Genomic DNA, 27,721 nt, shown 5'->3' with positions numbered 1-27,721 from the left:
TCCGGTGGGGGCACGTGTGCGCTGGATTTTACTGTCAGTTCAGATTTCTGTTGTATTTCTGCGTCTGTTACGGTTTTCTTCCTCAGAGAATGGGCAGGTTGCGGAAAAGGCACAATTGGAAAGCAAGACTTCAGGTTCAGAGCGTGGAAACCTCTTCAGAACAGTCCTGCAGTGGCCTTAAAGTTGAGATTGAACTGGAAGGTGTGCATGAAAATAAATGTTTTACTCAACTCTGTCCTTCATCTGAAAGTCTTCAATAGGATATGTGGCCCACGTAAAATAAAATGGGGTGACAGCATGCTGCCACAAAAAAAAACAACACTTTAATTGGCGTGAAGTTGTTTAATTTGTTCCCTAACGCGTTAGACACATCTAGATGAGTATTTATAGTTAAACTCTGAACCCTGTGGCAAACTGTTGCATTTCAATATTTGCATCAGTAATATCGACTGACTCCAGCACCTTTTCTTTGACGAGCCTCCTGCAGCCCAGTCTTGCTCTGCTAAAAGTACCAGTCTCATCTGAGGTAGAAACTTATGATGCATACGGAGTCTGTTTGGCTTGTTTCTGTGCTTTGCCGAGATATAATGATCCCGATCTCGGCTTTTTGACTTTTGTCTGTATTCATGCAAGTCGCAGCACTGGAAATGTACGTCTAAGTGTTTTTTTTTAACACAATGAGGGTATCTGCCTTTACCAACCTTGGAGAAAGGGAGGACTACCAACCTTTCCAACAGTGAGTTTCGGGTCTCCACCACACTCTGGGTGGGAAGTAAAATCTCGAATTCATCTCTAGTTTTTCTGGCAATTACATCTGTTCTCTAGCTGTTGGCCTCTGCAATGAAAAATAGGACCTTCCTATCCACTTTATCATAAAACCACAATATAAAGGAGTAGAGTTCGGCCATTTAGCCCATCGAATCTACTCTGTCATTTGACTATGGCTAACATGTTTCTGAACCCCGTTCTCCTGCCTCCTCTCTGTAACCCTAGATCCCCTTATGAACAAGAACCCAACCACCACTATCTTAAAGACACTCAAAGATTTGGCCTTCACGGTCCCCTCCATAATATTTTGTATCTTAATTAAGTCATCCCTCAGTATTCTTTAAATATGAGGATATAATTGGGAGCAATTACCACACCATTGTGTGTGTATGTTCTGAATGTCATGAACAAGAAAGAAGAAAAATGTGGATGCCAATGTATTCTTTGTAGCTGTTGACTAGAGCTTTAGCAGTGAATGATTATTTCATCAATACTAGAAAGATCAGCTGGAAAATCACACGTGAGATTCTTTTCAAATAATACAACATTTTCATACATTTTGATATCTGAATTACCAAAGATATGTGCTGTAATAGTTTTATTTTGCATTTTGGTTGATCTCTGCATCTCTTCCTGTTGTGCTGTTGAACACACAAAATCATTTATGCTACTGCAGATGGAGTTACACTCAAAGGTGTTGATGAAAGTAACGCTCTAGTTTTACCTGCAAAGAGAGCAAAAAGAAAACTGGTGACCGAAGATGTTAGAAAATCAAAGCAACCTTTGAGCAAGAAACAGAGGAAACAACTGGAAAAAATTCTAGAACAGAAAGAGAAGAAAACACAGGTGAACTATAAAATGCATGTTTTAAAAACTAATGTTTTAAAACTAGACAAAGTCTGTTTAAACAATATTTTTTAACACTGATGGTGTGCTTATCTTTATAATTTTGCACGATATTCTTTCTGTACTTAATGCAAAAACAGCATAAAACAAATCTCTTACTCATAGTAACAGAGCTGGTCAAGGCACACATAGTTGCAAAAAAAGCAAGAAGGTTTTATCTGTTTGGCTTAACAAAATGTGCATATTTTGAGTGGCTATTTAACTTTCTTTTCCTATTTTCTGTCGCAGAGAAAAGAGATTCTGAATAAGTTGGCAGAATGTCAGGTCTCAGAATCTGAGATGAAGCTTTTCTATACCACCTCAAAAATGGGCATCGGAAAGCGCATGTACCAACCTAAGCTGTATGTTATTTTCTTATTTTTCATTAAGACAATTATTTGTTTAGTCAGGGTTGGACGGTTTGAATGTGCACTTAATGCTTCATATTTATTTTACTGTCATAGTTGGGTATGCTGATGAAAAGTAAAATACCAATGCATCTCTTTCAGCTTTATAGTTTAAATTATACTCATAAAAGATGAAAAAGAGCAATGGGTATATCTACAGGAATGTCTTACATTATATCTTCAAACATGACAAATATCTTTCCAAAAAAAAATCTCTTTTACATAGAATCTTTTCCATGTTGTTTTAGATGTTAACTGTAATATACTAATATCAAGACCAAAACTTAGTGATTTCATAGCTTACTATTTTACATACCTCATTCTCACACAATTCTCAATCCCATTGCTTTTGGTACACAATCTGTACTTTAGCCCTATTGAAGATCAGCTGAATGTTGTAATTGTAATTGAAGCATTTTTATTTTAAAGACTAAAGTGGAAAGAAAAGAAATCCAAGCATGATCACCTGATGTGGGAGGTGGGTGTGGGCTTCAGTTTTACTGAAGGGAAAATATTTCTAAATTTCTTTTTCTTTGGACCTGTTTTGGCCATCAAAATAAAAAGCAGCATGTAATAGATACTGTATAATCTGTCCCATGCTAAATAACTTGGTGCCAGTTTACCAGTTTTACACTTTACCTGTGGGAAGTGTATTAATTTCTATACTATGTTCTCATTTTGGTTTGATAGAATGGTTTGCTACTACTTTTATGTTTTAGATCTGAAAAGGAGGCTAACAGTCAGTGCAGAATCAGTAGTGTTAGCGGGGCCAATAAGAAAAGGCACAGAAGAAGCTCTGAGATTGTGGAGTCAGTGCCAGAATCTGAGACGAGCTCCTCTTCAGAAAGTTCAGATGAGGAAGAACAAGTGAATGATGCAGAGAAAATGAAAAATGACAGCACGCAATCAAGTGAAGAGAGGGATGTCAACGCTGATGAACAAATTCAAAACTCCTTGAGCAGTACAGAGACGACAGCTGAGAAGCCACCAGCATCAGTATTGATTAATAAGGAAACCAGTCTAAATGTGACGCAGCAGCCTCTCTCAGAACCTGCTGTTTTCATTCCAGTGGACAGAACCCCAAAGATTCAGGTAGTCAATTGTGGTAAATTGCAAAATCTGTTTTTACATTTCAAATTTAAATTCAAATATTATTTAAGTAAGGAATTAATATTGACTGCAATCCATATTCTTAAAAGGCAATTCTTTTGGTATTGTGATTTCTTGATGACCAATACCATACTGTAGGTGTTGAAAGTCATGTCTTGATGCTATCTTGTGTATCTACATATTATGTCTTGGCTATTTTATACATTCCATTGTGACAAAACTATTATGGGAGCAGGAGTAATTCAAATTTTTTATAGGGCAGTTTTTTTTATTTTTAGTTTTCCTGTTTATTACGACAATGAGCAGATAATATTTGTCTATTGTACAAATGGTAATTTGAAAGGCATAAAGATCAGATTTTTAAAAATGCTACCTGCCTTTGTACTAGTGTTCTGTATTTAAACAATAATTTCTAAACTTGTCAGTGCTGTGAGTATAAAATAGAACTGTTTGACAAAGGGGAATATAACTTCAGTATTAATTTGTGTCACATGTAACTGGTTCAGAATCATGGAAGTGTTCTGGTGTGGCGTGTCCCACTGACTCTCCAAATGAGCTCCATGAATTAGTAGCATTTTCCTGCATTTTTTCCATATCCTTGCACACATTATTTCTATTTAAATAAGCAGCTCATGCCTTCTCAAATGCCTCAGTTGAACTTATCTCCACCACACCTCTATGCAGTGTACTCCAGTTCCAAAACATGTATCTCACACATCAATTTATTATTTTTGCAAGTCACTTTAAATCTATGCCCCCGCTCATTTTATGAGTGGGCATAGTTTCTCACTATCTACTCTGTTCAGGCCTCTTGTGATTTTGCAAGCTTCTGTCAGATCTCTAGGCCTTCTCCTCCCTAAAGAGAAGAGTTCCAGCCTCTCCAATCCATACTCAACTGAATTAAGTCACAGGTTTGGAGCTTATAGCAGCCAGTGAAATTCAGCTTGATATAAGCTGCCTGAATTGGGTCATCAATGGAGAAGGGTCCAATAAGAAAAGTCAATCATTAAAAGTATTTTAGTAGACTCGTACTGTTTATGATAACCTACTTGTATTTTTATTAACAATTTATAAATGTGTCAATTAACGATCGTTAAAGGAGGCATTTTCTCTTCTTCCAGGAAGCTCGTCTGCAGTTACCAATTCTAGCAGAAGAACAAGTTGTCATGGAGGCCATTAAACATAACCCTGTGGTAGTTGTTTGTGGTGAGACAGGGAGTGGTAAAACTACGCAGGTGCCCCAGTTTCTCTACGAAGCTGGATATGCAAGGTATATGCACTTAAGTTTACAAAAAGTGTAATGTCACTGAATTGCAGATAGCCACTGAATTGTGACTGCAGAATGAGGCCATTTATTCCATCCTGCCTGCACCAGCTCTCTGAATGAGCAATAATTTAGTGCCATCGCCCTCTTTCTTTCCATAACCCTGTACATTCTTGCTTTTCAGATAATAGTCTGATTCCCTTTTGAATGCTTCAGTTGAATCTGCCTCCACCAACCCTCTCAGGCAGTGCATTCCAAAACTTGACCTGTCCCTGCATCAAAACATATTTCCTCATGTTGATTTGTTTCTTCTATCAATTACTTTAAATCAGTGCCCTCTCATTCTTGATCCTGTCATGATTTTAGCATGTTCTCCCTATCTGTTCTGTCAAAACCGCTCATAGTTTTGAATATCTCTATTAAATCTTCTCATGGCCTTCTTTTCTCCAAGGGAAATAGTCTTAACATCGCCAGAGCTCGGTCTTCATAATTGAAGTCCTAGAGATGTACAGCACAAAAACAGACCCTTCAGTCTAACTCATCTATGCCAACCAGATATCCTAAATTAATTGTGTCCCATTTGCTAGCACTTGGCCCATATCCCTCTAAACCCTTCCTCTTCATATACCCATCCCCATGTCTTTTAAATGATGTAATTGTGCCATCCTCCACCAGTTCCTCTGGCAGCTCATTCCTTATATGCACCACCCTTTGCGTGAAGAATTGCCTCTTAGGTCCCTTTTAAATTTTTCCCCCCCCTCACCCTAAATCTATGTCCTCTAGTTCTGGATTCCCCCACCCCAGGGAAAAGACTTAGTGTATTTACCCTATCTATGGCCCTCATGATTTTATAAACCTCTATGAAGTCTTACTACAATTCTCAGCTGTTGTATTAGGATTTGAATTTATGTTTCTGCATCATTAGTCCATGTATTTCAATTTACCGGTCTAATAACATAATGGTTATAGTACTGTATCCCACTATATGACAGCATTCAACATAGAGTCGAGAATGTGGTGCTGGAAAAGCACAGCAGGTCAGGCAGCATCAGAGGAGCAGGAGAATCATTGTTTCAGGCATAAACCTTGATGAAGGGCTTACACCCAAAATGTCGATTCTCCTGCTCTTTGGATACTGCCTGACCTGCTGTGTTTTTCCAGCACTACACTCTCGACTCTGATCTCCACATCTGCAATCCTCAGTTTCTACTGGCATTCAACAAGGAGCTTACTGCAAATGCTGATAAAATTCTATTTCCCATTCTTGGATCAGCTGTATGAGTATTCTTCCAAACAAAAGGAGATATAAAATATTGTAAGTGAAGAAATTCTTCCTAGCATAATTTACCATCATATGACAGTGACAAGACAGACCGCATATTTTGATCAGCTTGTCATCAGTAGGTACCAATAAAACAATTCTCTTCCCTGTGTCCATTTCTGGTTTTATTATAGTCTAGGCCATTTAGGATGTTTTGACTTCTTTCATATAACGTCTGTTTTTATTATTTTCCATGGTGATTATTTTAAAATTCTGAGGTTTGTTGTTGAGTTTTAAGCAACCTAGCCCCACCCCCTCCTTTAGAAGATGTGATCCTACTTCACATTACAAATTTTGAACAGTCGCTGGTTCACGGTTCTCATTAATTATTGCTTAGAAAAACATCTGATCTGAGAAAGTGTCCACTGCCGATGTTAAGCCATAAACATTTTTCTGGTCATTGTCTACAGTGGTAATGGAATCATTGGGATCACAGAGCCCAGGCGGGTAGCAGCTATAAGTATGTCCCAGCGGGTTGCGACAGAAATGAATCTTTCACACAGGTAACAATGTTTCTTAATGTGAATTTTAAAAAAACCTAGGGATTGGGGAAGGGAGGAGGTCAACAAAAACAGTAATGTTCAAGATTTTACCTTATTGGATCATATGTGCATATGAAGGAGTTTCTGGCATAAATAAAAGTTAAATTTATCTTTGCATTAATATGGAGATATTTCAAGTTGCTAATGCAAACAGATCTTGCTGTACTGATTTGGGGGTCATCTGTCATTGAAGTGACATTACCAAAAGAATTGCAAGCCTTCAGGTCCACAGATTTCAACTAAACAAGTCAGTATATGGAAGTAAATATATATAATAGTATTGCTTATCAAATGGTACCTTTTAGTAATTTTTAAGACTTCTAAGCTAAATTATATTCCCTAGCAATCATATGCTTGACTGTTAGGTACTCACCACAATTGCCAATTGCTAAGTTATGTGCGGGTGTCGTGTCAGTATAATTAGCCTAATTTTTGTTTCCATTTTCTCCTTATTGGTTGTATCTTTATCTGGTGTGCAATACTTAGTTTTTACTGTGAAGGTCATATAACAACAGCTGATATTGTTGAAGACTGTAGCTATGCTGTATATTTAACTTAGTGCATTTGTAGGGTGGTTTCCTATCAAATACGATATGAAGGAAATACAACTGAAGACACAAAAATAAAGTTTATGACAGATGGCGTGCTTCTAAAAGAAGTACAGAGGGTGAGTTGAATTTCCTTGTTGAATATTTGTTGAGTAGGAAAAGCAATTAATTGATGAGGATGGATTACAGGGTGAGAACTATTTTGCATATTTTTTTGTAATTACTCAAAAGCGTTAATACAACTGAATACTGAACCCTGAATACATCAAAATGTTGGAGTATGTAATCCTAATTGTGTATACTCAACTATCTTGACTATGCAAAACTACTGGTTCACTTAAGAGTCTAACTGCAGGCTGTCTGTTGATGCATTGGTTGGATGGTATGAAGCTGCTTATCTTCAAATTGTTGTGATATGAAGGAAATGGTGGATCTCTCACGACCATCTGTTTGCAGATTTTCAATATTTGACCATAGTTAGCAGAGTATAGTTGTACTCCGTAATGCCAAATGAAGAGCCCTTGAGAACTGTATTTAAAAGGCGAGCTTGAGATACAGAGCTGAACTCTATTAATGTGATACTTCAGCAATGTGATGTGCCACATTCCTAAGGTTGTGCTACAAGCTAAGGACATACAAATATGTAAACATCGAAGGGAACTTGCAGAAGTAGAGGAGTAAGCTATACATGAAAATTGCCAAGACTTTGGTGAAGTGTTGTTGGCCGGATGATTTTCAGTCTCACCATATTATGTTTTTGATAATAAAATGGTAAAGATGTATACAACATAAAGTCTCTGTCACTTGTATATACTATAGTCAAAATTAGGCTTTTGTTGTTTATTAGTTTTGTTGACCTTCCTGTAATCATGTTGACCACAATTAACCAGAAATTGGTTTGTGAAAAAATGTTACTTATTATTCCAGGATTTTTTACTCTCCAAATACAAAGTGATTATTATAGATGAAGCTCATGAGCGGAGTGTCTATACAGATATACTGATTGGCCTGCTATCTCGTATTGTCCCTTTGCGAGAGAAGGTAAATAGGGTTTCTGTCGTATATGAGTCTTTTATTTAGATTTGTCTAAATGCAAAACTTCTGAAATGCAGAGCTGAATTTTTAATGTAAAATGCTTCATGTCTCACCTTTAGTAACATATGCAGCCATAAGTAAGAGAGAGAAGAATCTACTGATGCTGAAAAATAATAGATAATAGATGTAATACTTGGATACACAATTACAGGAAAGTACTCTGCATATCCTGATATTATTTCTGTTAAACATTTATTTCCAGCAATCGTGTTGCGCCTTTGTGGGCTTCACAATTGTTTGAAATATTCAAAGGGCAGGTTATTGGAGAAATTTTATTAAATATAATTGACAGGTACATTCCCTGTAATTCTGATTTTGATATTGACCTTACCAACACACTATTAGAGCCATATTGACATTACTAAGTGGATACTTTATGCTTGTTATCTTTTAACCCACACTTATAGAGTATACCCACAAAGTATTTTGCTTGTTCCAACAGAAAGGACAACCGATGAAACTGATTATAATGTCTGCCACTCTACGTGTGGAGGATTTCATAGCAAACAAGAGACTGTTTCCAAATCCACCTCCTGTTGTTCAGGTAATTTTATCAAGTGTAGCAGAAATATTCACAATTGAAGTCTGTTGTAGTTAGCTCAGTTAGCTGGACAGCTGATTTGCGATCCATAGGAACGTGAGCAGTGCAGTTTCAATTCCTATAAGGGCTGAGGTCTCCAAGAAGGTTCCGCTTCTCAATCTAGCCTAAGGCATGATGACTCTCAGGTTAATCCACCACCTTCTCTCTCTAATGAGAGATCAGCTCCACGGTCATTTGGGACTATAGTGCCTTTACTTGTAAGAAAGCATTGAAATGTCTACTGTCAAATTTTTCTGGTGCACTTGAGTTTACTTTCATCAGTTTAAAGTGAGTGCAACCCAGTTGTTCCTTTGATAATTTTTTAAGGTGGATGCCAGACAATTTCCTGTCATTGTTCACTTTAATAAGCGAACTCCACTTGATGACTACGCAGGAGAGACTTTTAGGAAAGTCAGCAAAATCCATCGAATGTTACCTCCAGGTAAGCAAATTACTTATCTTTCCTTTCACAAGTCACTGCTTTCCATTATAATTCAATTCCTTTTTGTTTGAATTCTTTTTTATTTAAGGATAGCTGGAATTTTCCAGCTTTTGAGCAATTCTTGTCAATGTGATGAATGAGAGCATAAGTTTGTCATTTAGAACACTTCTAGGATTTTCCCCAAATATTAGATTAGAATGTCAGGCAAGACTTGAATATTCCCAGTTAGGATTAAGTTTTTAATTACTTTTTTTTCTCAATTGCATATTGTTACTTAAGCATTTAGACTCCTTCTGGCGTTTAATTTTGATATGTAATTACTTGTCTCCAAATAGGAGGTATTTTAGTGTTTCTGACTGGACAGGCAGAAGTACATTCTATGTGCAGAAGATTGCGAAGAGCCTTTCCTTACAGACCCAACAGCAATATACAAGGTAAATGTTTTACACACAGTACACAATCATCTGTTTTTAAACACCATTGCATTTTTCTTTGTCAAATGTGTACACCTGAAGTATTGGTTTGAGGTTGACTGATTATGTGTTGAAGACCATTCTGAAATGAGTCTTGTTCATAACTATGTATTTGCAATGTGTCAACTTTTATTAGCTATTGGGCAACATGCTCTGGGTTGCATAAAAATAAATTTTGCATTGCTATGAATGGTGTTAACAGGTAAAACATATCAGCCTTTATTATGTAATACTGTCATATAATCTTTCACTTCTCAACCTTTGTTTTCTGATCTTACCATGGCATTTTCTTTCCAGATTTCTGTAATTTTCTCCAGCCCTGCAATGTTCCGAGATTCATATAATTCTGACCTGTTGAGCAACTTTAATTGTTACACCTTGGTGACCATACTTTCAGTTACTTAGCTCACAAATTCCAAATTCTCTTTCCTTGTCCTTTACCATGCTCCTTAAAACCAATCTCTTCGATGCACTATTGGCGATCTGCCCTATGTGTAATTTTGCTGTGTGATTTTTCAGTGAAGGCTCTTAAGATGTTTTATTATATTGAAAGTGTTGTGTGAATTTGGATTGTTGTCTAATGTTGATGCCCTGTTGAAACATATAAGAGCTTAAGTTTCCTAACCAGAAAAGAAGTTGCTGAAAACTTTTTGTTTCTGTCGATTTCCAGAGATGTGCTGTGGATGAGAATGATTTCTTGCTACTCATGACTAAATCCTAAAGGTGTTTGTCAAGGATGTGTTTACAATTTTGCTACAAATAAATTTAGGAAATATTCCACAGAGTGTTAAATTGATAGTTAAAAATATTTGTCAAAAATGTTCATGGTATATCATTTTGGGCCATTAATATTGAATTGTGGTGCTGTCTTGAAATAGGAAGCATCTGTTGACTGTTTCAGTAGGCTTTCCCAAGTTCTAGCCAGTAGGTTTGACTGACAGCAGCACTTCCCGAAATTATTCCCATTGTGATCCAAATTTCAGTACTTAAAAATTGGTGCGGCCCTGGAGAGAGTCATTGGGAATGGGGAATTTGTCCACGATTATTTTGAAGATTTTGCTGTAACCTCAGCTAAGAACCACATGCGTGTATGTAATGGTGATACCAATTGATACCAATACTGTCTGGTTACAGTCTCTGCCTAGTCACCTGCCTTGGAGCTTGCAGTCCCAAATGATTGCCCAAGTAGGTGTCACAACCCACAGCCTGTGAACCCCATCAGATATGAATTTGCAAAGATCCCAAACATGGTTTCCTAAGAAGGGGCTCTCTTTGTTAGACCTCTTGAGAGTAGCACTGAGTATTTAAGCATATTTACATGTTAAGTGCTTATTGTTGATTGGGCTCAATTCTAAAATTATGATGTGTAAATTTAAATAAAAATTAATGATCACATTGCTGGAATTTGGGAAATTAAGGCAGTTATTAACAAAGCATGAGTGTTCCCCAGTCTAATAAAGTTGGAAGGTTTGTGTGAGAGTGACTATATCTCAACAATGGAGACCCAGTACATTTCACATTTTTGTTTATTTTCATTCAAACTCTAGAAGTTGATGCTGCCTCACATGATTCAGTTGAAGCAACCAGGAAATTTAAAAAGGCCAAACCTAAACCTGTAAGTGTTATGGTATTTTATTCTGTACTTTAATTTGAGTATTATGCTTCATTTAAGACTTAGAGCCAGTATATCCTTTTGCTTAATATTCTAATACAAAGACAACAGAGCATGAATCATTGAACCCATGTCTATCTTGTTGAAATAACTTAAAAGCAAGCACGAAGATGCTGTGGAATTTCCCTCGTCCATTTCATCCATTTAATTAACCTGGTGGATTCACCAGTACCTGAAATTGAGAAACAGTTTATGACTTTAAGCACCAACTTATAGTTACCTGATTGCTGTAACTGCCTTCTAAAGAAACAGTGTCCGAACTGTCTCCAGCAGCACTTGTTTTAATTGCTTCAACAAGGGCCTGTTTGTGGAGAAACCTGCAGGAGAGTGATCCTTGGAAAGCAGCACAAGTACCTAATCTATCTTGTGGCACTTTAAGCATTGCTTTTTAAAAGAAATCTCTCATTATGTACACAATGAGTAAGTAGCATAGATAAAAACTGTGCAGTGTCTGGACTTCCTGGACTTGACACCACAAGCTTTTTTAAAAATGTTAATTGTGAGAGATGGGTGTCATTGGCAGAGCCAGGTAAAAGTGAGCCACTTTCTTGAACTGATGCAGCCCATATGATAAAGGTACTCCCAAAGTGCTGTTCATTAAGGGACGCAGGACTTGAATGCAGTAGTGAGGTCAGGATAATGTGTAACTTGGAGGGGAATTTTCAAGTGTTGGTATTCAGACATGCCTGCTAACCTGGTCTTTCTAGGGAGTAAAGGTTTTTTTTTTTAACCGAGAAGACAAATCCAGTTTCTGTTGCGCTGCCTCCAAAAGTCGGTTTGGTTATTGTTTTAAGTTAATGGAAGTTCTTTTAAGTTTTAGAAGAAGTTTTATCCCTATAATTGGCTACCTAAAGCCATGTCCTCCAGTTAATCTGACAATATTGAGGTGATTAGCAGTTATGTGTTCTTTATCACTGTGACTATAACACTGTGTCAACTTTTGGTTTTATTTCTTTTACACAGAATTTGCCAAAAATTAACCTTGATAATTACTCTGCAATGCCAGCGGATGAGGGAGATGAAGATCGAGAAGCTGGGGTTGATGATGAAGATGAAATTGCCTCTGATCTAGATCTGGATTTGGGCGACGGTGATGATTGTGAAGAAGGTACATGATATTACAATTGTCACTTCTGTCAGCTCCCTAAAAATCATGTAATGGAGAATATCAGTGTTTTGTAGGCTGAAAAGTTAGACTAATCCAAATTTGAATCAAATGGCCATGCTTATATTCATATTAAAATAGTCTTTTAGCGAATGCACTGGCAGATTGCATGGCTATGTTTTTTGAAGTGATCTTAGGGATTTGCACACAACTTTCCCTGGTATGTGGTTTTTATAAAATCAATCTTTGTATCTATTTTCTCTATACACAGTTGAGAAATCAGATCCTTCTATTCCACTGTATGTTCTTCCACTCTTTTCATTGTTGGCGGCAGAGAAACAAGTGAAGGTGAGCATTTGCATCCCTGACTAAAGTTTAAATGCTGTAATGTGAAGTATTGGAAAAAAGCAGATATATGCTCACACTTTGCAGCTATGTTGACAGCATGTTTAAATGGGAACGATATTATTAATCCCTTATGATATTAAACATGAACGTTCTGAGAAATTTAGTATCTATATTGGAACTTCAATTAACATGCAGAATGTTGATTGCTTTCCCTGATTTCATACACTCCTCGCTGAATTACAAAATTATGTAGTATTTCGACTTCAGTGTTTTTAGTTCGGTTCTCTTATGTGGAAAAAGTAAATGTATGTTTGTAAATGCACACATTGATGAGATGTAACTTAACAACTTGGGGAACAGTAAATGTTGCCCTAGCCAGCAATGCCCATGTACCATAAACAATTTTTAAAAAAAAATCAGTCTTTTGGCCTGGTTCATCATTTACTGAGATCAAACTGATCTGATTGTGGCCATTGCTCTACTTTCCTTGACTTCCTGGTAGATTGAAAACTGTTCAGTTCAATTGAATATATTAAGTGAACCAGCCTACACTCCTGTCTTTGGAGCATTGGATTATGCTACATTCCTTTACTGACTAACATTGAGTGCTGAGTTATTTTGTACAGATTCTGACAGGGAATGGTTGGTTCATTTGTAACTTGAGTATGTGTGGTTTTGCTGCACTTTGTGAAAACTGACAGCAAATGCACTAACTGTTGATGACTATTTTTGTTTCTTTTTTTTCCCAGTCAATAGTATATTGTGGAGGTTGCTGTAGGTTTCAGCAATAATTTTTGAAATAAACAATATTGAAGATTTCAGACTAGCAGAGTGATTTTCTAAGTCGGGTACTTTCTCAAAGAATTGAAACAAATCCTCTGGAATCCCTCGTCTTTTCTGTAAAAGTGTCAGTTAACTGAAGAAAATCATAATTTAAAACGTTTGAAATTAATATGGCAACCGGAATTAAGTGGTACAAAGTCAACAAACAAAGAATTTGCAAAACAATGTACCCCTGGGTGGAGAAAAATTTTAACAACAAAGAGAATATCTGTCCCAAGAACTTGTTATGAGCTTCCTGATGATCACTAACCATAAGTTAAAAACATATAAATTAATATATTTGTGCAAAATACATTTTTATTTACTCCAAATTAGAAGGAAATTAGAAATCAGTATCATGAAATTCTAAATTCTGTTACTTAGGTATTCCGTCCACCTCCAAATGGCACACGGTTGTGTGTGATAGCAACCAATGTAGCTGAAACGTCTCTTACTATCCCAAACATTAAATACGTGGTGGACTGTGGAAAAGTGAAGAAACGTTTTTATGATAAAGTGACTGGAGTCTCATCATTCAAAATCACCTGGATCGCTCAGGCTTCAGCAAATCAACGAGCAGGTCGTGCTGGTCGTACAGAACCAGGTCACTGTTACAGGTCAGTTGCTGGAATTTAATATTAAATAATAACCATTTTTAAAACTAGACCAACTCAACAGGCCAAAATTCTGTTGTTTTGTGAAACAGTTGATTTTGAGTCCAGATCTGGAATCCTGCACTCAGTGAATTCTTAATGTTTCTGGACTGATAGAAGGTGAGTTGAGAGAGAACGCCTCCCACCTGCATTGTCAGGACGAAAAGTTGTTAAGCTGATCTCAACTGTGGCATCTATATAGTTCCTAGTGGGACTGCATTGGTCTTAGGAGCTGGCTGTTAGAGAATGCTGTGGAAATTTGGCCAAGCCTACAAAAGGGAGAAACTCATATTTCTTTTAATTGTAGAAAAGAAGGTTAATTAGATTTGATTCAATCAATGTTTTCTTTACAATACAGATGTTAAAAGTTTGATTTGACAATCATAGTCAGTGGAGGATATTGTACGTTTTACACAGGATGTTTAGTGATAATGCTATGGTACATTCCTCACAAGATGTGCATGTTGTCTTAAGTGTACAGCAGAATAGTTCAATCTTAGTCCGGACCTTGTAAAGGTTTTTTAAATCCCAACTGAGGATGGTCATTTATTTCTTCCAAAACAATGAGCTTTGTCCATAATAACTGATTTAAAGAATAATTCATGCATTCGATTCTCTCTGATGGAACCACATCACAGGGTGTGTGACCCTGAGAGTGCAAAAAAAAGCCCTAGTTTTCTTACAAGCGTGGCTCTTGCTGGAAATTTAGGAGCATGGTATCACCCCAAAGGATTTACTAACATGTTTGTGTGTTGATGAGCAAGTTATATACTGTGAATGTAATACTGTAAAAGCTGTAATGTCAATCCTTCAACTATGTTATATCTTATTTCTAACGTATTTTTAGACACTAAGTAATGCTACTACTTTTCCTTTTATTCCTGTTTGCATCCAAGATTTCGACCTAAGTACTTGTACCTAAGGTGGCACCTTTAGAGACAGCCATTGTAAAAACGTTTCATTATTTTCCAGTATTTCTGTACTGGAGTATATGTGACAATAAAGGATATTCTGTATGCTATTCTATCCTAATATTTACATCTAACTAGCTGCCTTTTAAAAACAAAATCATGTCCTAAGAATGTAAAATTATTGATTATTGTATTTGCTATTGAATTTCATGTCAATCCTGTAATATTTGGACATGTGAAGTATTGTAATTAAATGCCATAAATGTTTGGGTGCAGGCTTTACTCTTCGGCTGTTTTTGCTGACTTTGAAAAATTCTCTGCAGCTGAGATCACAAGGCGGCCTGTAGATGATCTTGTTCTGCAGATGAAAGACTTGAACATTGAAAAGGTATGAATACAAGAAGTTAATTTTGTGTTAGAAGTATTTTCTGTGTTTGACTGCAATATGAACTTGATATTGGGTTTTAGTTCAGACTGAAGTCCTTCCTGGTTAAAATCAAATAATTCAGGACGTAAAGATTTATCAAACCTGTTATACTCATTGATTCTTTTCGGATAGGTGATCAATTTCCCATTCCCAACATCTCCATCAAGAGAGTCGTTGATAGCTGCTGAGAAATTACTTATTTCTCTTGGAGCTTTGGAGGAGCCACCGAAACATGGACGGTAAGGACAGGATTAGTCTGCTTCCATTCACATTGTCACTGAGAGTTGCTGACTAAAAGAATCACTTTGTAGATTGCCTTAAGCCTTGTCTAATTTCACCAGGAACTTGTGCTAAAATTATTGTCTGTCTTTCAGATTTAAGGAATTGGAACAGGCAAAATTGACCTGTCTTATCACCCCGTTGGGTAGAGCTATGGCTTCATTTCCAGTGGCACCTCGATATGCGAAAATGCTTGCTTTAAGCAAGCAGCATGACTGTATGCCATATGCCATCATCATAGTTTCAGCCATGACTGTAAGAGAGCTATTTGAGCAGATTGATAGGTAAAGTTTTCATTCATATTTGAGTAGAAACATACTCATATGTCCAATGGTTATCTGTATGCAGCAGGACATTGTTCTGAGATGCACTGTCCCTGCAGTCACAGCTCTAAATTTGCAATTGCTCCTTAAAGTGACTGCAATGTATTTCAAAGTGCGCTGCCTAATTCTTTGAACAAACATAAATTAAACTAAAAACTTATTGTTGGTTATTGAAGTAAGTGGTAAATAGAAAATGTATAATTAGACTTAAAATGTGCGAAGAATATTATTTAGATATAAGGTTCCAGCGTTTATTGCTTTTCATAGAACCACAGTTCAATTTTAACTTAAAAAGAATCCCTGTAATTTTAAGGTGGAGTATTAAAGCTTTCTTCCTCTTCTCACTTGCTATCTGAAAAAGAAAATCAGATAACATATTGTGTAATGTTTCTGCTTTTTATGTAGTGTGGCAAATCATTTTTTAAAAACAATTTTGTCGAACATTTTTGACTTGTTTGCAGACCAGCCGTAAATGATGAGGAGACAGAAAAACTGAGAAGGAAAAAGGCCAGAATCTCTCAGATGCAATGGATCTGGGCAGGCCAGGGCCCATCTCTCAAACTTGGAGACATTATGGTCATGCTTGGTAATAAAAATTATTTAAATAGCAGGCAACTACATCACTGACTTGCAGTATGGTAGATTCTCAAACAGTTTGACAATTTCAATTCTGTCCAATGTGATATTTATGCTCAACCTTCCTTTTTTTATTTGAGAAGGCAGTCAATAGAAAATTACCAAAGAACAGAGCCAACTACCAAAGGAATCTTGGAAAAGCTATCTGCAGACAATAGAGTGCTTGTTCTAGTTCAGAGAAGTGCACAGGCTCACATTCTGGAATTCTATCCCAAAACCCCTTGCGTTTTCACTCTTCTATTTTCCTTAAGACCTGCAATAAAACTTTATTATGTCATCTGCGCTAATGCTGCTTGTTTGTTTTGTTTTACATTAAATATATTACATTAATAGTAAGCCAGCTAAAACTTTCTGTCCAAGTTCATGTATATAAATCAGCAATTACAACTTTTATTTATTATAATCTCACTGTAGTGAGACCTTCCAGTATGCTTCATATGAGCAATATAAAGTTAAGTATAGTACTAATCTCCATAGTGATATTCGGTCACATGACTAAAAGCTGGTTAGCGAGGTAGGTTTTAAAAAAACGCCTTGAGGGAGGAATATAAAATTGAGAGGCAGAGAATAGGAATTCCAGAGCTTAGGGACTGGATGAGTGAAAGCACAGGAAATAGAAAATGAGACCGTGGTATGTTGGATAAGAAGTCACAATACCAAGGTAATGAAGAGCTAATCCAGCCACTTTCAGAAAGGAGGTGTCTGTGGTGAAATTGGGATAATGTTATTTGGATTAATGTTTAGCACAACTGTTTTCAAGTAGGGCTTAGGATGAGAGGAATTAAAATTGTGCAAAATGGATTCAGTTCACAAAAAATTAAGAATAGTTCCAAACACAAGAAATGATTAGTGATTGAGTTTAAAAGTTTAAAGATAAATATTGTACATAAAATAGCAAAGTGATGGTACTAGCGTTACAACACAATCTTAAAAATGACGAAAGCTTGATCATCTGTTACTGTCTGAGTAGTTACCCTGATTTCTACACAATGTTGTCTTTTCCAGGTGCTGTTGGTGCTAGTGAGTATGTAGGATGTACCCCTGAATTCTGTAGAGCAAATGGACTTCGACATAAAGCAATGGTTGAAATCAGACGTTTGCGAAGCCAGCTGACTAACGTTGGTACGAATCAATGAGGATAAATGGACCAACCTATATTATGGAGTATTAAAGAATGTTTCAAAATATAATACAGAATAGAATTGGGGATAGTCTTGCAATGTAGCTTGGTCATTTGTTTGGTAGTAATAGCATAGTAATAAAGTATTAAAGTTTGAACTTTTACATAAATACAAGACCTTTGCTATATCACTGAATGTATAATAGAATTGATGTTGTTTCTTTGCTGAAAGAACAAAAAGCCATTGCTTGGTTTAACAAAGGCTTACATTATATAAAATGTATGGTCTAATAACAGCAAAATTATTTATTACTGCTAAGCGATACATTTTATCAAAGGTTTTCATCTTACACTTATCAGGATTTTTGCAAGAATATACATTCAAGACAACATTTCTACTACAGGAGTGGAGTGAGTAGATTAGTTAGCAAGTGGGCTTTGACTGGAAGAGGCATTGCCATGGACAGTGCAACAATTAACGCAGGTTGACAGCTTCCGAGCATTGTTTAAATTTTAAAACAGGTAGATTGATAGGTCAAGGCATTGTCCCAAGGAATGAATCAGTAAATGGTTGTCGTTCGATTTGATTCAGTTGAAACGGGTAGAGTGCATATCTGTGTTCTCTCTGTCCGTAAGGAGGGGCCCGTGTGTTCTGAAACTTAGTACCCAACATTAGACTGAGTATTATCTAAGAGCAAGCATGGTCTTTGTTGGGTACAGTCAGTACCTTGTTTGTTGCGGACAATCAGAAGGTATTGTTGTTTAATAAAGCCCACCAGTTTATATACCTGGCACCACACAGGCACTGAAATTCATATACCAGATCACCCATTTGTGTGATAGACCAAACATCTTTTTGGCTTGGCTTGACTTATTTACTACTAAATGACTATTTGCAAATATAATTGCTATTGGAAAATCCCTGTGAGTAATTTTGTTAGTTGTTTCCTGAATAGTTGTTCCCTTTTTCTGCTCTTCTACAGTGAATGCTATCTTCCCTGGATCCGGCTTGTTTATTGATCCCAAGATGAAACCACCAACAGAAACACAGGTCATGTACTTAAGACAGATTGTAATGTCTGGTCTTGGGGATCATATTGCCAGAAAAATCCAATCAGAAGAGATGCTGGATGAAAAATGGAGGAATGCATATAAGGTGAAGTGAATGTTAACAGCAGACCAGCACACTCCAAGTTTTTCGAGTGTCACATCTTTGAGTTACATGGCAATGTCATTGAATGAGAAATTTTTTAAAAAACTCTTTAAACTAAATCATTTGGAAGGTTTTGCTTTACTGTCCAGTGAAGTTAGTTTTTGGATTAGGTTGCAAAATTGCTTCAGCAAACATTTTCATGTTTTTTATTTAGTTGTCGTAATGGAAAATATTATTTTCAAAATTATCATGCTTCTAAAAGAAAGTGGAACTGGGACCTTAAATATCTTCAACATTTTGTTTTAAGAAGTCAACTTTCTTGCTGTCATGTAGGTTTTAAAGTATGTTTTCCTTTCATGCGATTTTGTTCAGTGTCAGAAATAACTTCTTGTAATCATATAAACATTTATATACCCTGGTAACATTGGTTGCATCACTGATTCTGGGGTGTACCTTCAAAGAAGCTGATTTCCCAGCTGCTGGAAGCAGCACTGCACAACTGAGAAATTAGAAAGCATTCTGCCAATAAGACTTTTTTTTTGAAGAGTTTGGCATGTCTGGAGCAAATCTTGAAATTTCAAGCTACGTCTCATTGGCTTTATAATTGAGATGTTCAGGAATGGACTGATGACCTCTGCATTTGGTTTCAATGAATTTGTCCAGCAGCAAGTCAGACCCTGTTCATAGGTATTAATAGTGCACTGTGTACCTTTTAAAATATGACCTCCTTTCTCCCAGTTTCTCAGTCTCCTTTGCATGAGAATGCCACCTTCTACAGAGGGACCTCAGAAATGTCCTTAACCAAGGATTCCCTGCTACTGTGGTTGACAGGGCCTTTAGCCATGATCTAGATTAGTGTGGTGCTGGAAAAGCACAGCAGGGCAGGCAGCATCCGAGGAGCAGGAAAATCGAGGTTTCGGGCAAAAGCCCTTCATCAGGAATAGAGGCAGGGTGCCTGCAGAGTGGAGAAATAAATGAGAGTGGGGTGGGGGTGGGGACAAAGTAGCATAGAGTACAATAGGTGAATGAGAGTGGGGATGGAGGTGATAGGTCAGAGAGGAGGGTGGAGTGGATAGGTGGAAAGGAAGATAGGCAGGTAGGACAGGGCATGGGGACGTGCTGAGCTGGAAGATTGGAGCTGGGATGAGGTGGGGGAAGGGGAAATGAGGAAACTGGTTGTTGTGGTTCTGTTCACTGAGCTGGGAGTTTGTCTTGCAAACGTTTCGTCCCCTGTCTAGGTGACATCCTCAGTGCTTGGGAGCCTCCTGTGAAGCACTTCTGTGCTGTTTTCTCCGGCATTTATAGTGGCCTGTCTCTGCCGCTTCCGGTTGTCAGTTCGAGCTGTCCGCTGTAGTGGCCGGTATATTGGGTCCAGGTCGATGTGTTTGTTGATGGCACTCATCCACAGACTCTATCAACAAACACATCGACCTGGATGAAACGTTTACAAGACAAATTCCCAGCTCGGCGAACAGAACCACAACAACGAGCACCCGAGCTACAAATCTTCTCCCAAACTTTGAGGAAACTGGTGAAATTCACATTGATGCCATGGGGTTGAAGTGTTCCGAGGCTGCATTTCTTCCCTCCCCTCTTCCTTCCCACAATAAGGATAAGGCCCCTGCCCCATCCTCACTTTCTACTCTGTAACATCTGCGTCCAAATGATCATAAGATGCCATTTCTGCCATCTCCACTAATGGGATGCCAACACCACACACATTTTCCCTCCCTTCCCCTGTCAGCATTTCAGAGACTGTTACCTTTGGAACACCCTGGTTCACTCTTCCTCCTCCACTTTCAACATCTCCCGACACACTCATGGCACCTTCCCCTGCAATCGCAGAAGGTGTAACGTTTGCCCATCTACCTCCTCCTGCTTCGCTCTCCAAGACTTGAACGCTCACGCGCTCTCTCTCTCTCTCTCTCTCTCCCTCTTCCTCTCCCTCCATCTTTCTCTTCCTCGCTCTCTCCATCTCTCTCTCTCTCTTTATTCCATTTACTTTCTCTCTCTCTCTCTCACTCTCTCTTTCCCCTCCTCCCTCTCCTCCCTCTCTCTCTTCCCCCCCCCCCTCAGTTTCATCTCTGCCTATCTGCTCACTCCTTTTTCTCCCACCACCTGTCTTCAGCTTATTTATCAACATTTTCCTATTTGCTATCAGTTCTGAAGAAGGTTCACTGGACTCGAAGTGTTAACTTTGCTTTCTTTCCACAGATGCTGCCACACCTGCTGTGTCTCTCCAAGAATTTCTGTTTCTGTTTCAGATTTTCAGCATCTGCAATTGTTTGTTTTACCATTGACTGTTGTGTTTCACAGACCCCACTCATAGATGAACCAGTGTTTATCCATCCAAATTCGGTACTATTCAAACATCTTCCTGAGTTTGTGGTTTACCAAGAAATAGTGGAGACTTCCAAGATGTATATGAAAGGTAGGAAGGAACCAACTCTTTCCAAATTATAACTACTGTATTTTTCATAATTGACAGCACAAAGCTATTTTTTAATTAATAACTGTAAGGCACTGCCAATAATGTTCCGCTATATAGTTTATAGCCCATCACTGCAGAATTTGCCACTTTGCAAATAGGAAGTTAAATTATAAATGAGCTACATCTTTAATAACATAGAAGCTACTCATTTTTAACTGCTGACAGCGCTGTAAAACTTGCGTGACCTTTGTAATAACGTTCTTAAACAAATATATATTTCACTTGACTGAAGATAGCATCATTTATCTGCACCATTTATTACCATGTGAGGCAGGCTGATTCAACTCTTAACTATAAAGATTCCCAACCAACTGTAACAAATACTGGCTTAAAATACATAGTCTGGCTCTGTTCGGGAATCTTTCATCTTGCCAGGCTAAGTGCTGTTTTATAAATTTGCTAGTTTTACATTTATGTCAGCCTCCCTTGCAATCATGCCTCTCCCAATTACTATGTTTTATGTCTGTGTTGCATCTGTAATCAGTAATGAAAGTATTAGACAATATTTGCAATGAACAGCATACCATGTTACCTGAGAAAATTACTTCTGGTGACAGAATAAGGCTGAATGGTTCCAGGAATTTTTTCAATGAGGATATGTTTGACTGGCTGAATTAAATTGTCAAGTGTTTTGCATTTTTAAGCCTTTCAGACTCATGACAGCAACTTTGTTATGAGCATTATATTCAATACAAGCCATACCTTTCTACTGTCACTTAAGGCAAATTAAAAATTGTGAAATCAAATCTTATTACCAGGACTGACTGTGATTGAAGCCGAGTGGATCCCTCTCCTCCTTCCCCAGTACAGTCACTTCGGAAAACCTCTGGATACACCACCTCCACGTTACTGCCCTGAGACTGGATGGGTTAAATGTCACCAAAAAAGCACTTTCTGTAAGTTTGCATTATGTAATTTAGATTTGTTTTTTAACATTGTTAGCTAATTTTTCTCTATATTAATGGGTGGATTTTGTCCCTGTGGGTAAGCAGTGACACATAAAAAACTGCAGAATGTGTGGGGGAGGAGTTTAACTTTATGCGAGTGCAGCACAAACATTCTCTGACTTTTTTTGTTTGTGTAGATTTGGTGAGTACTTTATATTGATCACTCTTTGTTTCCCTCTGATGATAGTCAGAGTCGGCTGGCAGCTTCCTGCTGTAGAAGTGGATTATCCAGAAGGGTTGGACCGATACAAATATTTTGCCAAGTTTTTGTTGGAAGGAGCGGTGAGTATTTCTTGTTCTAAAGAAGTAGATACTTGCTGTTTGGTTTGATACCCTGCCTAAAGATTTTCATTTTGTTATTACAACCTTTTCACTCAAATTATCAATGGGATGAATTTAAGAGTGGGCAAAATACATAAATTGCAGCTTCTTTGAGGATGGTGTTTTACTTTTCCTTTTTTATTTTTCCCCTCCTGGTTCTCTTTAGAGATGTTGACTACTTACTGAGATACATTTGCATTGATGACAATTCGCACCTCCTCCTTTGAGTAATTATTTTTCATATGTGGGCCTAGATAGTGAGTTGTAGTTGTGTTATTCAGTTGCGTGAAGCATCACACTTATCTGTGTCTTTAATAAACACTCACACTCGATTTGTTTTATCCCCACTATCACCAAAGGGTGATGTAGCTAAGAGCAGTAGAGTCAACACAAGAAGGCTAGGACCACCTTGTTTGTATTGTTGAGGTACTTAAAATTTGAGCGCTGCATGCTTAAATTGCAGCAGTACAATATATTGGTTCTTAAATAATGCACTCATTTTGTTGCAATGGTGGTGCTTTCAGCCAGTGAAGTTTAAAAGATTATTTCCAAAGTATTCAATAAAGATGTTAATGTGAAAGAAGTTGTATCCCTATCAAAACTCAGAAATTCTAATAATGAATTGTTACAAAAAGCATCATCATGGACATTTTTACTGTATTTGAATCAAATAGATCTTGATTTCACAGTTCCAGTACGTATGTGGTTATGGGCCAGTGCCAGTCTAAAGCAGTATGAAGGGTGCAAATATGCAGTGCTGTTAAATGGAAAGGGAACTTCATACACCTCCATCAGTTCTAGTTTCATTTATGTTACTCTTCTAAAATGCTGTTCGTAGATTGGGACTTCCCCATGTAAGAAACATTCTGGGTGAGCTTTCCTTTGGTCATACCTAAACTTAGAGTGGTACTAGGGCAAAAACTTCAGAAAAAGCACCCAACTGATTTATATGTGGTCAGAGAGTTTTACTTGGGGTTTGGAGGGGCATGGGATTGAGAGGGAGAAAAATATTGTCATGTGACTCTCAGGGCTCTTGAAGTGTGTTTTAGTTTTGGTTGCAAGGTGAATGGACAGTTACTAATTTCTTGATCTGTAGATTGAGATGCAAGTGAACTTAGTTAAAAGTTAACAATGTAACTTTCCTTTGGCGATAATTGTTCATTTATTTTTCTATCCTCCACTGAAGGTCATTAAAAAACTTGGTCCGTATGCCAGTTGTCTACTTTCCAGTCCATCAACAATGTTGAAAACATGGGCCAAGTAAGTTTCCACACTTGACTAGATTTGAAATCGGTGTCAAGGATAATGGCATAAGTTCTCAGTCAAGTCAAGGGACGTGGCCTTCAGTCAAGGGCTTCAAGCACAATAAGTCAAGGGCAGTCTCTGATATCAGTTCAGACACTGACACAGTCAGTTGGCCACTTGGAGTGATCAGGGTCCTGTCCTCATAGGATGGTGGGGGGCTGAATATCTGACAGCCCACCACCTGTTTTGGCTCAGGGGGATGTGGGCGGTTGCCAAGGTCTCCCAAAAGAGCAGCTGTGCATTGACCATCCAGGGTTCACGAAATTGGAGTGGATAAGAGTGAATTAGGGAAGATATTGTGTGTGACAGTGAGAGGGGCCGAGCATGAGTCTTGGTATGTGCAGTAGTAGGGCAAGCGAATGGGAGCGAGCAGTGTGAAGGCAGTCCCTAATCCAAGCAGCTAAGGTCATTGACTTTCTTCCTTTCCTGCTGAGACGGCAGTGACTGGGGTTGGGGGTGGGGGGTGGGGTGGGGAGTGGGGAGTGGCAACCTCAGACAATGCTGGGAGGGTCTGATGCATTGGACTTCTTTGCTAGTCTTGTGGAAGAGGACCAAGTACCTGTCCACAGAGCACGGTGCCAATTGTCCCTTCTCTACCATGTTGCGGTAAATTTGAAGGATCTGTGGGCAACTCCAGTCGGCATGAACAGTTGGACCGAAGCGTCTGTTATCGTACTATACAACTCTTAACAGTACTTGTTTGAGTACACAACAGTCTTTTGAAGCTGGTGAGACAGGCAGTAGGATGTCGGGATTTTCCTGGAGTGACAAGCTCTTTGGGCTGCAGTGAATGACAGAATTGATCTAGTGTCGGAATTAGCGTGAGATAGATAGTTCATGAGGCAAGTTTAGAACGATATTGCAAAAAAACTCCCTTGATTCCTCAGAGAGAAACCCTTTTTAAACCTCAGGAAAATTAATACCTTAGCAGATCTGTTAAGACCATTTCGACATTTGCTAACTATTGCTTTTCAGCCCTGGTTTTAGCATGTCACTCCTTGCTCAATCATTGTTGGTTTCTAGTCTTTAAGTAACAACAGTTAAAGTAGATTAAAAGCATATTTCTTAGCCTATATAAATGTTATGTGGCAACACTATTTAGATATTAATTGTTTGCAGTTATTTGTTGATCAGTAATCGCAAATCTGCTGTTTTACAGGCTTCAGCCTAGGACCGATGCGTTATTGGGAGCTCTAGTTTCTGAAAATGTAGACAATCATAATGCATTACTTGCTGCCTGGAAGAAAAATAGCAAATGTGAGTATGTTGTTGTATTGGTGTCTTATGCTGAGAAACCAGCTTTTACAACTCAAAAGCTTCTTTGTGAAAGTAAAAATGCTGCAGTAAAATTACATGATGCCAATTATGCCTTTCATTTTCAGCTTTGGTCATGAGCTAAAGCTTTTTAATTTGTTTGACTATACAAGACTTAGTTTTGTTTTCTTTCATATTTGTGCACTTGTTAAGAATCCTCAGTGTAGTTCGAAAATCTTGAAGCAGTTGTTTCCTGAAAATTCCAGATTCCATCATTCTATTTTTGCAGACTATTTTAAAAATATATATAGAGGGGAGAAATTGGATACTTTACTGGATGGGCACATTGTTCTTTCACTGACATAGCTATTACACTTTCAGCAATTAACCCAAGAAATAATTTGCATTTAAGTAATACTTCTCACAGTTTCAGGGCATTACAAAGTACTTAACAGCCGAAACAAGTATGAAGTCTGCTAGCTGTTGTAACATAGGAGCTAATCTGAAACTGTTAAATTATTAATATGATTAAAAGAGAAGGAAAAGAAAGATGATATGAAAACTGAAAGATGCTTAAAGTGAATGGGGATTCAGGCAATGTTGGCCTTCTATGTACGTACACCTGTTTAACGTGGAGTAATTAGAAGGGGTTGGAATTTTCAACTTTTTCTGTCATTACTGATTCAAAATATGATATACCTAACAAATATTACTTAACTTAACATATATAATCCGCTCTCAATTAGCTGATTTTGTTTGTCAAATTGAAGAAATAGATTTGGTTCCTTTATGTTCTTTAGGGAAGAAAATTACTAACCTCACCTAGTCTGGCCTACAGGTGATTCCAGACCCACAGCAATGGGGTTGACTCTTAACTGCCCTCCAGGCAATTAGGGATGGGCAGTATGTGCTGTGCCCATAATCCTGTGAATGATTTTTTTTAATTGAAAAAATACATTACTTGTACTGTTGAGGCTGAAACTTAAAAAGGTGAGGAAAGAGATTTTAAGTCTTGGGCTGTGGTTTCAGTCCAGACAAGTGAGCTGCAAGCAAAGTCTGTGTTTTAAAACTACTGTAGCAAATTGAAGTTGGCAGATCTGATCTAGTTCCTAGTAAGACTTGAGCACCATTTGATCTGTTGCTTACATTTAATAGTAGCCATGATGTGGAAATGCTAGTTTTGGGGTGGGCTGAACAAAGTCAGAAGTCACACAACACCAGGTTATAGTCCAACAGATTTATTTGAAATCACAAGCTTTCCCAGCACTGCTCCTTCGTCAGATGAAGTGAAGGTAATGACTTCATCTGACAAAGGGGAGCACTCCAAAAGTCAAACATTTTAATACAAATGATCAATCTCCTTAAGAGATAGTACTGTTGTGTAGAAAATCAAAATGATGCATTACATTAAGGGGCAAATTGAGGAGCTAGCTTTAAATTCATAATTGTAAGATGCTGTAGTTTAAAAATAATGTTTCCATTTTGCTAAGACTTTTGGATAATTTTTTATTTCCATTTTGTGATGGTTAATCTTCTACTTTGCTTTCATTTTCTTTGAAACAGACCTGTTATCAGCATATTGTCAATGGCTTCCTGAGGCAATGCATGCTGATGTTTCAAAGCACTGGCCTCCAATGCAAGTATAATGTGCAAATGAATGGAAATTGGCTTTCACCAGCAACTGTGACCTCTGCAATACTAACTATCAGTGGAACCAATATTTGTGTATTTGATCAAGCAAATACAATGAGAGATTTTGTAGAAAGTATGAAGTAGAGCTCAAAAAAGGTATTGAGTGAACCTGTACTCTGCTCAAGCTAAAGACCGAGAAGGTGTATAAAGACAGGCAAGTGCTGGAACTGTTCAGGTCTGGCAATATCTGTGGAGAGAGAAATGGAATTATCATTTCATCATAATAGTATAATATGGTACACTTGTTTGAGAAGAAAACCCATTTGGATTTTGGTTGCTGAACATTGGGAAAATCACTTTTACAGCTGACCCTTGTATCCAAACAACTTGTAATGGAGACATCAAAGACCTTCATTCAATTTCTTGAATTCTCTTTATTGAACCATTTTTCTGTGCTGTAAAATTCTGTGAAATTTGAGAAATGAATGCTTCTTGTAGCATTTTTTAAATTGAACTTTGACTGTAAATTTACTGTAGCAGTAAATTCATTTGTGTACAGTGCAAAAACCTTGTAAAGTGAGCCCTGTGGTCTTTACAGAAATTAGGGTTGGGTAATTCTCAAATGCAGTAAGGGGAGAAAAATACATGAAACTATTTAAAAGTATATAAATCAAGATGTTTGTATAGCCTAATTCATTCTTTTATGTGATTGGAGTTGTAAAAACTGATTAAACTTTAGTAGCTTTCAAGTGAAAGATGTAATTCTAAATTGTCTTTTGTGTCTCACTCATTTCGGAGTGTTCACTCTGAACTCAAATTGATCATCAGTCAGTATTTAACAGCCTCATGCAAATTGTTTACCTAAAGATTAACATGAAGATCCTAAT

At 37.6% G+C, this 27,721-nt stretch overlaps 1 protein-coding gene across 1 annotated transcript; it reads left to right on the top strand.

The window, feature by feature from the left end:
* Positions 1–27,589, top strand: dhx37 (DEAH (Asp-Glu-Ala-His) box polypeptide 37). Its single transcript, XM_072587392.1, has 27 exons — positions 1–201; positions 1,445–1,614; positions 1,903–2,015; positions 2,780–3,152; positions 4,292–4,440; positions 6,166–6,258; positions 6,868–6,964; positions 7,773–7,886; positions 8,383–8,484; positions 8,848–8,962; positions 9,298–9,396; positions 10,983–11,050; positions 12,071–12,215; positions 12,484–12,560; positions 13,767–13,999; positions 15,223–15,334; positions 15,506–15,612; positions 15,748–15,936; positions 16,437–16,561; positions 17,617–17,733; positions 18,715–18,887; positions 21,201–21,315; positions 22,134–22,271; positions 22,510–22,604; positions 23,830–23,903; positions 25,108–25,205; positions 26,766–27,589. The coding sequence occupies exons 1-27, from the start codon at positions 90–92 to the stop codon at positions 26,846–26,848; spliced, it is 3,486 nt and encodes a 1,161-aa protein (XP_072443493.1). The 5' UTR covers positions 1–89; the 3' UTR covers positions 26,849–27,589.
* Positions 27,590–27,721: the final 132 nt, after the last annotated feature.

This window comes from Chiloscyllium punctatum, chromosome 17 (genome assembly GCF_047496795.1).
Source record: "Chiloscyllium punctatum isolate Juve2018m chromosome 17, sChiPun1.3, whole genome shotgun sequence".
NCBI classification, from domain to species: Eukaryota; Metazoa; Chordata; class Chondrichthyes; order Orectolobiformes; family Hemiscylliidae; genus Chiloscyllium; species Chiloscyllium punctatum.
Note: the sequence above shows the minus strand (reverse complement) of the source record. Positions and strands in the feature narration are given on the sequence as shown.

What these genes read in the sequence shown, in the direction of transcription:
- dhx37 (XM_072587392.1), top strand. Translation starts at nt 90, where the DNA reads ATGGGCAGGTTGCGGAAAAGGCACAATTGGAAAGCAAGACTTCAGGTT. An exon ending in TTGTCCCTTTGCGAGAGAAG is followed by an intron (nt 7,887 to 8,382) that starts GTAAATAGGGTT and finishes TTGTTCCAACAG; the next exon opens with AAAGGACAACCGATGAAACT. An exon ending in AGTTTTTGTTGGAAGGAGCG is followed by an intron (nt 22,605 to 23,829) that starts GTGAGTATTTCT and finishes CCTCCACTGAAG; the next exon opens with GTCATTAAAAAACTTGGTCC.